This window comes from Trifolium pratense, linkage group LG3 (genome assembly GCF_020283565.1).
Source record: "Trifolium pratense cultivar HEN17-A07 linkage group LG3, ARS_RC_1.1, whole genome shotgun sequence".
NCBI classification, from domain to species: Eukaryota; Viridiplantae; Streptophyta; class Magnoliopsida; order Fabales; family Fabaceae; genus Trifolium; species Trifolium pratense.
Window position 1 is genome coordinate 47,114,299 of NC_060061.1, and position 10,313 is coordinate 47,124,611.

The 10,313-nt window shown below is 30.8% G+C and overlaps 1 protein-coding gene and 3 non-coding genes across 4 annotated transcripts; 3 read left to right on the plus strand and 1 right to left on the minus strand.

Annotated features, from left to right (window-relative positions):
• Nucleotides 1-278: 278 nt before the first annotated feature.
• LOC123915268 (multicystatin-like) lies at nucleotides 279-9,147 on the minus strand. The gene is made up of 4 exons (XM_045966405.1): nucleotides 8,752-9,147; nucleotides 8,342-8,548; nucleotides 968-1,114; nucleotides 279-764 (listed from the first exon to the last, which is right to left on the minus strand). Exons 1-4 carry the CDS (start codon nucleotides 8,902-8,904, stop codon nucleotides 396-398), a joined length of 876 nt encoding a protein of 291 aa, XP_045822361.1. The 5' UTR covers nucleotides 8,905-9,147; the 3' UTR covers nucleotides 279-395.
• On the plus strand, nucleotides 2,352-2,424 carry TRNAF-GAA. Its single transcript has one exon. It is a non-coding gene; the product is annotated as a tRNA-Phe (tRNA).
• Nucleotides 3,933-4,005, plus strand: TRNAF-GAA. Its single transcript has one exon. It is a non-coding gene; the product is annotated as a tRNA-Phe (tRNA).
• On the plus strand, nucleotides 6,531-6,603 carry TRNAF-GAA. The gene has a single exon. It is a non-coding gene; the product is annotated as a tRNA-Phe (tRNA).
• Nucleotides 9,148-10,313: the final 1,166 nt, after the last annotated feature.

Below are 10,313 nucleotides of genomic sequence, written 5' to 3' on the forward strand. Positions count from 1 at the left end.
TAAGAAAAAGATATGTATGGAATTAAGAACCAAATTAATCATAACCACTATATCTCCCATTTTTGTAGTACAGTTCTGTTTTGTTTATATTGTTTTTGGGAGAATGGTGAGGTTGAAGATAATTTAATGGTAAAAATGCAATCGGACCTTGACGGAAAAAGATCGTACTTCTCCATACTAAATGCAACGAACAATCTATATAAGATATTAATAATATCTAAGAAAAATGGGAGAATGAGAGCCTTATTAATATCCATTATACCAATTGAGAGCAAGTACACAATATGTATAATTAAAGAGATGGTTGTCAACAACCTTATACCAAACTAGCTAGATCTAAGAAAACAAAAAATGCAAGAATGAAAATGGCTCATACAAACAAGGATGATCCTCTTTTAGAAACTCCCTTTATAACACACATAATCATTCATCCACAAGGGCTTTTTCCTCACACGTTTGCTTAAGTCTTGTGGCCTCATGATTTCACTAGTTCCATTTGGGTCCTCTATGACATTGGCACATGTTGTCTCTACCTGAGTTGGACTCATATCACAATTGCTTTTGGCTGAGTCAACAGAAGGAGCATCACCAACAAGCTTGAACTCTATTAGTTCCTTTAAATCTCTCCAACCTTGTTCCAAAATCTTTGCTTCATAGACATTCACCTTCTCTCCAACCTTGGCCTCCAATGTGATGTAATACAACACTCCAGCAACATCTTGAATTTTTGCATTTACTACCTTCACAAACTCCACAATTGCATTCTGCATATTATGTTTTATACAAAAAATAAAAAATTAATACAATAATCAAAACTAGACATTGAACGATAATTCAGAGTTTAATTATGAAGTAATTATAATGAATTAACAACTCATACTATAACTTCGGTATATATAAATATTAAAAACAATATAAATTTTATCAACACCAACAAAGCGAAAAAGACAAAAACAAAAATATTAACCTCTTTTTTGCTGTGTTGATCAACAGCAAAACGAGCCAAACTATTAATAGTGGGGTCGCTCTGACTTCCCTTCACTTCACTTATTCCTCCACAAATCTCTTCCTCTTCCTCTTCCATTTCTAATTTCTTCGTCTCTGTTGTATCCATCTTTAAATTGATTTGTTATAGTGAATGATAAAACTTCCGTCGTCAAACTTGTATTTATAATTTAGACAAACTCTTATAGACATTTTCTTTTGACTATATTTTTTTGACAAAGAGTTATTATTACAATAAAAATAGAATTTTTTTACTTTTTTTTTTTACAAAAAAATATTCATTTTAGAAGGAAATATTAATTAGACCAACTCTCATAGACATATTTTTTTGACTGGATTTTTTTTTTTTTGGTACATTTTTTGACTGGATTTTTTTTTTTTTGACTACATTAATTATATTTTCTCTCTTTATGCAATGTGTGTAGTAGTGATCGTAAGAGTTGGTATTTCCTAGGGATTACTTCATAGTTAAGACAATCCTTTTTCATAAAATATAAAGGGGCTAATTTTTTTTTGTCTATATTCAAATAGTATTATGTTGTCTTTCAAATTATGTGCATCTTGTCTTTCATTTGTAAGCTAAGTTTTAGTAAGCTTATAACTTATATAGCCAAATTTTGAAGTTTGTTCAACAATGCCAAATTTTAAAGTTTTGCCTCTTATGGATAATTACTTAGCAATAAAGTTGAGTCCATTCATTTATTTATTTTTATAAGAAATTATTTATTTATATGATACATAATGCAGAATGTAATTCATATAAAAAATTTGGGTGACGTTAAAAATAAATTAAATGTAGGATTTTTTAATATAGAGAATTCAAATCCAAGAGGATCACCCAAATTTTTCATATAAAACGGCTAGACCCCCGGCTTCGAAAACAATTCCAACAATTAATTCTCAAAAATCTAATTTGAAAATTTTGTTTCAAGTCAAGTAAAACAAAATGCAGAAGTTAAAAGAGAAAATTTTCAAATTGATGATATGCTAAATCATTTGACATCTTAAACGGACATGGCTACTCACAACAGAATGATTGAGATTCAATTCTACTCACAACATATGGAATCATAACTGTTAACATAGGCAATAGAATTTTTATTTTTTTTTGACTTGATATGCAATAGAAAAGTTTGGTTCAAAGTTATGGAAGTTCGGAAAAATCCAATCTTAAAAAAAAAATCATAAGCAAAAATTATCTTTATCGGTTTGTTGAAGAGAATGTTTTAGGTTGAAGAAGAAGAGATCCTAGGTTGAAGGACCAAATATAATTACTGGAGACCATCAGTGAGAGCACCTCTTTTGATATAGTATATCATCAGTAAGATAAAGACTTTCTACAAGTTGCGGGGATAGCTCAGTTGGGAGAGCGTCAGACTGAAGATCTGAAGGTCGCGTGTTCGATCCACGCTCACCGCATATTTCAGGGTTGTTTTTTGACCTTTTTTCCTTATCGCAGCTTCTACTCATAGATATTCAATACACACACCATATTCAATCATGTATTACGTGACTGGTTTTTTACTGGATTCATAGTATTATGCATCGGCAGCTTGGTAGTAACATGCACGGGAATTGGACTAATGTATGGGTAGTGGGCTGCTATTTTCTGTGGAATTGGAGGAACCGCGACGAGGCTCACGGTGATACGTGTGTAAGTCCCATATTCACCCCTGGAGCTTCATTCTTGGTTGGGTGCTTCAATATGAGAGAGTAAATGTTAGCAATATTGTGAGTTCTTCAACACGGAAGATACAAGTTAATATTGCATGGAACGGTGCGGAGGAAGGAAAAAAGCTAAATATTTTAAAACTACATTTCCAAAGCACAAGACATACCCAGAGAAGGAAAAAAGAATGATTTCTACACATATTAAGCGATGGTTTTACATATATTAAGAGAGGGTTCAACATCCTTCTCTCAACTACTTACATATATTAAGCTAAATATTTTTTTTTTGTCTATATTCAAATAGTATTATGTTGTCTTTCAAATTATGTGCATCTTGTCTTTCATTTGTAAGCTAAGTTTTAGTAAGCTTATAACTTATATAGCCAAATTTTGAAGTTTGTTCAACAATGCCAAATTTTAAAGTTTTGCCTCTTATGGATAATTACTTAGCAATAAAGTAGAGTCCATTCAATTATTTATTTATATTTTTTTTATAAGAATTATTTATTTATATGATACATAATGCAGAATGTAATTCATATAAAAAATTTGGGTGACGTTAAAAATAAATTAAATGTAAGATTTTTTAATATAGAGAATTCAAATCCAAGAGGATAACCCAAATTTTTCATATAAAACGGCTAGACCCCCGGCTTCGAAAACAATTCCAATAATTAATTCTCAAAAATCTAATTTGAAAATTTTGTTTCAAGTCAAGTAAAACAAAATGCAGAAGTTAAAAGAGAAAATTTTCAAATTGGTGATATGCTAAATCATTTGACATCTTAAACGGATATGGCTACTCACAACAGAATGATTGAGATTCAATTCTCTCAAATAGCCCAACTAGTGGCTGTCCTATATGATTTTTATATAATGGATATTAACGAGGATGATGAAATCCCAATTATATTTGGAAGTGCCATTCCTTCTACAACGGGGGTTGTGATCAAATGTGAAACATATGGAATCATAACTTTTAACATAGGCAATAGAATTTTTATTTTTATTTGACTTGATATGCAATAGAAAAGTTTGGTTCAAAGTTATGGAAGTTCGGAAAAATCCAATCTTAAAAAAAAAATTCATAAGCAAAAATTATCTTTATCGGTTTGTTGAAGAGAATGTTTTAGGTTGCAGAAGAAGAGATCCTAGGTTGAACGTTGAAGGACCAAATATAATTACTGGAGACCATCAGTGAGAGCAGCTCTTTTGATGTATTATATCATCAGTAAAATAAAGTGTTTCTACAAGTTGCGGGGATAGCTCAGTTGGGAGAGCGTCAGACTGAAGATCTGAAGGTCGTGTGTTTGATCCACGCTCACCGCATATTTTAGGGTTGTTTTTTGACCTTTTTTCCTTATCGCAGCTTCTACTCATACACACACCATATTCAATCATGTATTACGTGACTGGTTTTTTACTGGATTCATAGTATTATGCATCGGCAGCTTGGTAGTAACATGCACGGGAATTGGACTAATGTGTGGGTAGTGGGCTGCTATTTTCTGTGGAATTGGAGGAACCGCGAGGCTCACGGTCACGGTGATACGCGTATAAGTCGCATTCACCCCTGGAGCTTCATTCTTGGTTGGGTGCTTCAATATGAGAGAGTAAATGTTAGCAATATTGTGAGTTCTTCAACACGGAAGATACAAGTTAATATTGCATGGAACGGTGCGGATGAAGGAAAAAAGCTAAATATTTTAAAACTACATTTCCAAAGCACAAGACATACCCAGAGAAGTAAAAAAGAATGATTTCTACACATATTAAGCGATGATTTTACATATATTAAGAGAGGGTTCAACATCCTTCTCTCAACTACTTGCATTTAGTGTACTATATCTCTATATTACTTATCTGCTTCTATATCCTCTATAATTTTCTTTTCACCGATTACTAATTGATCTGCGAATCGCAAATCTGATATTGTTGGCGCAGCAAGAAGCTCAAAAAAACCACACACACACGCAGATAGGTGCGGATTGCACCTTATCGAGCCTCACTGGGCAGTTGAACTTCAAATCCTAATTTGTGTCATATCTAATGAAAAATCTTATACTTTTAACAATCTCTCAACCGTGTATTTTAAGTACATTCAAATTATTGTTTATGGAATAAACTAAGACTATGCAATGATAGATAAGTAGTGTAGTTACATAGTAGTTTCATTTTATACAACTTATGAAATTTCAAAATGATTCCACGCGGCAACAACCGTATTGCGCGTTGCAGCAACCACATTCGCAACAACCGTGACCGCAACCGCAATTTAAAACCTTGCATTTCACTTTCGAAAACCTCATTTTGGATAATATACAGTTCTTTCAAACAAAAAACTCCAATTAAAAAAAGTAAGTTTTGTTGAGAGTTAATTGAAAGAGACTTCAATCAAGTTTATGAGTTTCAGTGTAGAATAAAAGAAAGAAAGAGGTACAGAACCAACCAAGAATTTATGAAAGTGCATAGAGATGAAGGAGTGGGTTTTTTGGGTGGTTGAATATTAAAGGAGGATGAAATCATGAAAGAGAAGACAGAAACTTTTTTTGTTTTTTTTTTTTGTCAAACTGAGTTTTTTTTTTGGTTCCAGGCTGCAAGAACATTCGCGATTAGTTCATGATGAAATTTTCTCTATAACAAGCAATTGCCTAGAAAAAAACATCGATCTACATATAAATATAGGAACTCAATCTAATAACAAATTAAATAAGTTATTCGATAAAAGAAAAAAAAAAAAAAAAAAACAAAGAAGAATAATACGCAAAACAATAGGAACAGAAACAAATAAATATGTATGTTTCCCACGGTTAAACCGTGGCTAAAAAAACTCCTTTACGAAAGAAAACTCACCCTTTTCATTCTCCCTCCTTATTTTTAACCCTGAATATTCCAATTTTTCACTTTCCCTCAATTTCTAAAGCTTCACAATTTCCTGGAGTCCATTTCTTCTCCCAATTTCCCTCCTTTCCCTAAACTCTTCCCCACTGCCACCGCTCTCTCTTCCTTCCTTCTCATAAACGCTTCCGCCATCGCCATAGAAATTATGATTCAAAAAATGGTAGCAGATCAGGTGTGGCATTTGGAAAAGACATAAAAAGTTGTGTTGGAAATTGGTGGTAATGGACAAGGTTGTTGATAATGGTGCAAACTGTGAGGTTGCTCGGTCGCCTTGCTCAAAGTTAGTGTATTGTCCTATAAGTGTTGAAAGATGGGATCAAATATCAGAGGATAGTAGCAGAGCACGATGGAGATGTATTGAGATTGTAATACTAAATGCAAGAACAATCTATCTAAGATATTATTAATATATAAGAAAAAAGGGAGAATGAGAGCCTTATTAATCATCATACCAATTGAGAGCAAGTACACAACATGTAAGAAAACAAAAAATGCAAGAATGAAAATGGCTCATACAAACAAGGATGATCCTCTTTTAGAAACTCCCTTTATAACACACATAATCATTTATCCACAAGGGCTTTTTCCTTACACGTTTGCTTAAGTCTTGTGGCCTCATGATTTCACTAGTAACATTGGGCTCCTCTATCACATTGGCACATGTGTAGTCTCTACCAGCTGAGTTGGGCTCATATCACAATTGCTTTTGACTGAGTCAACAGAAGGAGCATCACCAACAAGCTTGAAATGTTCATAAGAAAATTATCTTTATTGGTTGTGTAGAAGAGAATATTTTAGGTACCAAAGTCTAAGAAGAACCGGAAGAGATGGCGATTGACGAAGAAGATATCCTAGATTGAAGGACCGAAAATTATTACGAGTAAAGAGAAGAAGGAGGGAGCAACTCTTTTAATGTAGTATAGCACAGGTAAAATAAACAAATTCAACAAGTTGCGGGGATAGCTCAGTTGGGAGAGCGTCAGACTGAAGATCTGAAGGTCACGTGTTCGATCCACGTTCACCGCACTTTTTTGACTTATATTTTTGAAATAAATTCTATATTTTAAAATTTCATTTTCAATTAAGCACAAGAGGTATCTCTCAACTACAGTACTTACATTTAGTCAGTGTATTCCATGGATATTAATGTGAAATTTTGGGTTGGAATCAATATAAGGCCTAAAAAATCCTATTAATTAGCCAATCAAGACTGATAAATAACCAGCTATTTGCATAGAATGTGATATACTTTGAAAAGTGTAGAACTTGAAAGCATACTAAACAGCCATCTTGTCCACATATACTAATCATTTTCTAGCTTCAAATTTTTTCTAATCCACTAACAATTTTGTAGGACAACACATTTGCATTGATACACTGAGAAAGGAAAGTGGTTAATCATGGAAAAAAATAATACTATTATTCCATAATACAAATAAATTTCAGAAATTCATCATCAGTGAAAAAAACATATTTAACCCTTGAATTAAATATTAGAAATATGTCATATCGATGCTACATACCGACAAATTTTAAGACTGCACACAAACGACATGATACCAATGTGAAAACTTCCAATTAATGGTTTTCAATAGTGCATCAATGTTACTCTGCTCACTCATTCATACAAATAGGGGTGTACATAGGTTGGGCAAATCCGGTCGACCCGGTCAAATCCACCCAATCCAACCCAAAAAAGTGGGTTGGGTCGGGTAAGTGGGTGGATATGGATTTCAAAAATGAAAAACCCATTAAAAAAATCGGGTTTCGGGTAAAACCGGACCCAACCCAAAAAACCCACTAACCCACTAGTGCTATGTTTCTTGAATTTTTTTTATGAAAATACTAAAGATTTTTTCATTTGATTATTAAATATTTTTATATTGAAAATGAGTTATACTATGTTTTACGAAAATAAAAAAGATTGAATAATTTTCATAAACAAATATATAGTGATTCATGATTTAGTCATTTGATATTAAAAAAAACAAAAACATCATTCGGATAACACGCTATCCAACCCGTAAATTAGTAGTTTTACACAAAAAAAGGGTGATTATTTTTTATAGTGAAAAAAAGTTACCCTATTTTTCAAGAAAATACATTGATTGACTTATTTTTATGAAAAAATATGATGATTCAACATTTAGATATTTAATATAAAAAAAATTGGAAAATAATTTGGGTAACCCACAACCCAACCCAATCCAACCCGAAAATTAATGGATTTACCCAACCCGGCCCAATGTTATAACGGGTGGTTATTTTACTAAACCCAACCCGGAGTACCATATGTAGTTTGAGTTTTGGTTTTGGTCAAACCCAACCCAATCCGGCCCACGTACACCCCTGCATACAAATATGATATGTACTTTCTAACGATTTTATATATATCATCTCTTCTATTTTCTTCCAATTCTAATTCGTTAGTGTCACTCTGTAATTGGCAATTCATAATTCATAATAATATTAATAATATATGTTGATGATGATCTCCATTTTTTTAAAAAAATTCAATGTCTTTTTCTGTTTTTTTACTAAAAAATCAATGTCCATTGAAATTCATAAAGTCATTCAAATCTTATAGAATCTTATCATAAAAATCATTTAAAATTCAAATTACAAATCTTAATAATCTATTAAAATCTTAAAAGTAATTAAAATCTTGCACAATCTTTTAAAATTCACAAAAAAAAAAATTATACAAAAATTGTCTTTCAAAATCTTAATCCAATACACCTCTCTAAGTCTTGTGGTCTCATGCTTTTTTGCCTGAGTCAACAGAAGGAGCATCACCAACAAGCTTGAACTCTGTTAGTTCCTTTAAATCCAACCAACTCTGCTCCCAAATCTTTGCTTCATAGACATTCACCTTCTCTCCAACCTTGGCCTCCAATGTGATGTAATACAACACTCCAGCAACATCTTGAATTTTTGCATTTACTACCTTCACAAACTCCACAATTGCATTCTGCATATTATGTTTTATACAAAAAATAAAAAATTAATACAATAATCAAAACCAGACATTGAACGATAATTCAGAGTTTAATTATGAAGTAATTATAATGAATTAACAATTCATACTATAACTTCGGTATATATCAATATTAAAAAGAATATAAATTTTACCAACACCAACAAAGCGAAAAAGACAAATACAAAAATATTAACCTCTTTTTTGTTGTGTTGATCAACAGCAAAACGAGCAAAACTATTAATAGTGGGGTTGCTCTGACTTCCCTCCACTTCAAATATTCCTCCCAAAATCTCTTCCTCTTCATCTTCCTCTTCCATTTCTAATTTCTTCATATCTGTTGTATCCATCTTTAAATGCTAGATATTCTTTGTTATCGTGAATGATAAAACTTCTGTCAAATTTATATTTATAATTTATAGATAACTTTTGTGCGAGGTCATATTAATTAGACAATCTCTTATAGACATTTTCTTTTGACTCTATTTGTTTTTTTTGACAAAGTAATATTCATTTTAGAAAGAAAAATTAATTAGACAAACTCTTATAGACATATTGTTTTGACCGGTTTTTTTTTTACTAGATTAATTAGATTTTCCTCTCTTTATGCTGTGTGTAGTAGTAATAGTAAGATTTGGTTTTTTTTTTTTTGATAAGCGATAGTAAGATTTGGTTGATTTCTTAAGGATTACTTCATAGTTAAGACAATCCTTTTTCATAAAATATAATGCTAATTTATTGTTTATAATTAGGTGAATTCTTCGGTACACATATTATGTAGATGTGTACCGGTACATCGCTGAGATGGTTAATAAGTGGCAAATATTTAATGCAGATTTTGTTTCTTTATTAAGCTTTCTATATTAAATCCTATTTTTTAATATTTGCAAATACATCCTTCACATAACTGTAATCACTAATCATGTCCCACAATAAATCAAAGCATGCATCAAATCTTTCGATCTAGATTTTAATTTTTTTTAACAAGATTCAAATATTTTAATATTATTTAATATCCCTTTAAAAAATATTATTTAATATCCTATAAAATAATATGATTTTAGTATTTTTAACAACATTTGATATTTTTTCTTTAAAAAAAAAACGTAGGATTTTAATAACTTTTTTTTATTATTATTTCCTTTCAATTTTTTTAATATTAGTAGTGTATAAAGTTTAATATTTATTTACTGTTTAACAATTAATACATATAATTATTAAATACAATTATTTTCTTGGAAAAAAAACTTATAATTTTTAATATGTTTAAATTTTTTATTGTAATTATGTTATTTTTTAGTGATTGGTAATATTTGATAGGGTTAAATAAGTTTTTTGCCTCTGCAAAATTATTAAATTTAATTTTTCACATGTAATTTTAGTCATGTTGTTAAGTTGATGTGTATTTATGATGATTTTGCAAATATGTATAGAGCGTTATAAAAAGTTTGTCAAAAAATAAGGATCTCAAAATATGATTTTTAGGTCAGAACATTCGTTACTATTATCTTGATATTTTGATCTAGAAAATTCATATTTTATTCATCTCATTTTGGAAAATACTAAAGTTTTGTAAATATTGTTCTAGACATGCTTGAATGTCGAAATTTAAATTCATAAGTTATTGTTAGTCCAATTAGGTGATATTGAACGACTTGATTGAGAAAATTTGAATTCATTAATGAAAGTATGTATAATTAGCTAGGTTTACATATGAACTATGTTTCAAGTTGAAATGTCTGATCTATAAATTTTTATT

Bases quoted from the DNA above. Each gene is read 5' to 3' on its own strand.
- LOC123915268 (XM_045966405.1), bottom strand. From the start codon at position 8,904: ATGGATACAACAGATATGAAGAAATTAGAAATGGAAGAGGAAGATGAA. The intron at 1,115-8,341 runs GCATGAGACCAC...ATCAATTTAAAG, and splicing joins CTGTTGACTCAGGCAAAAAA to ATGGATACAACAGAGACGAA. The intron at 765-967 runs GTTAATATTTTT...CATAATATGCAG, and splicing joins ATCAACACAGCAAAAAAGAG to AATGCAATTGTGGAGTTTGT.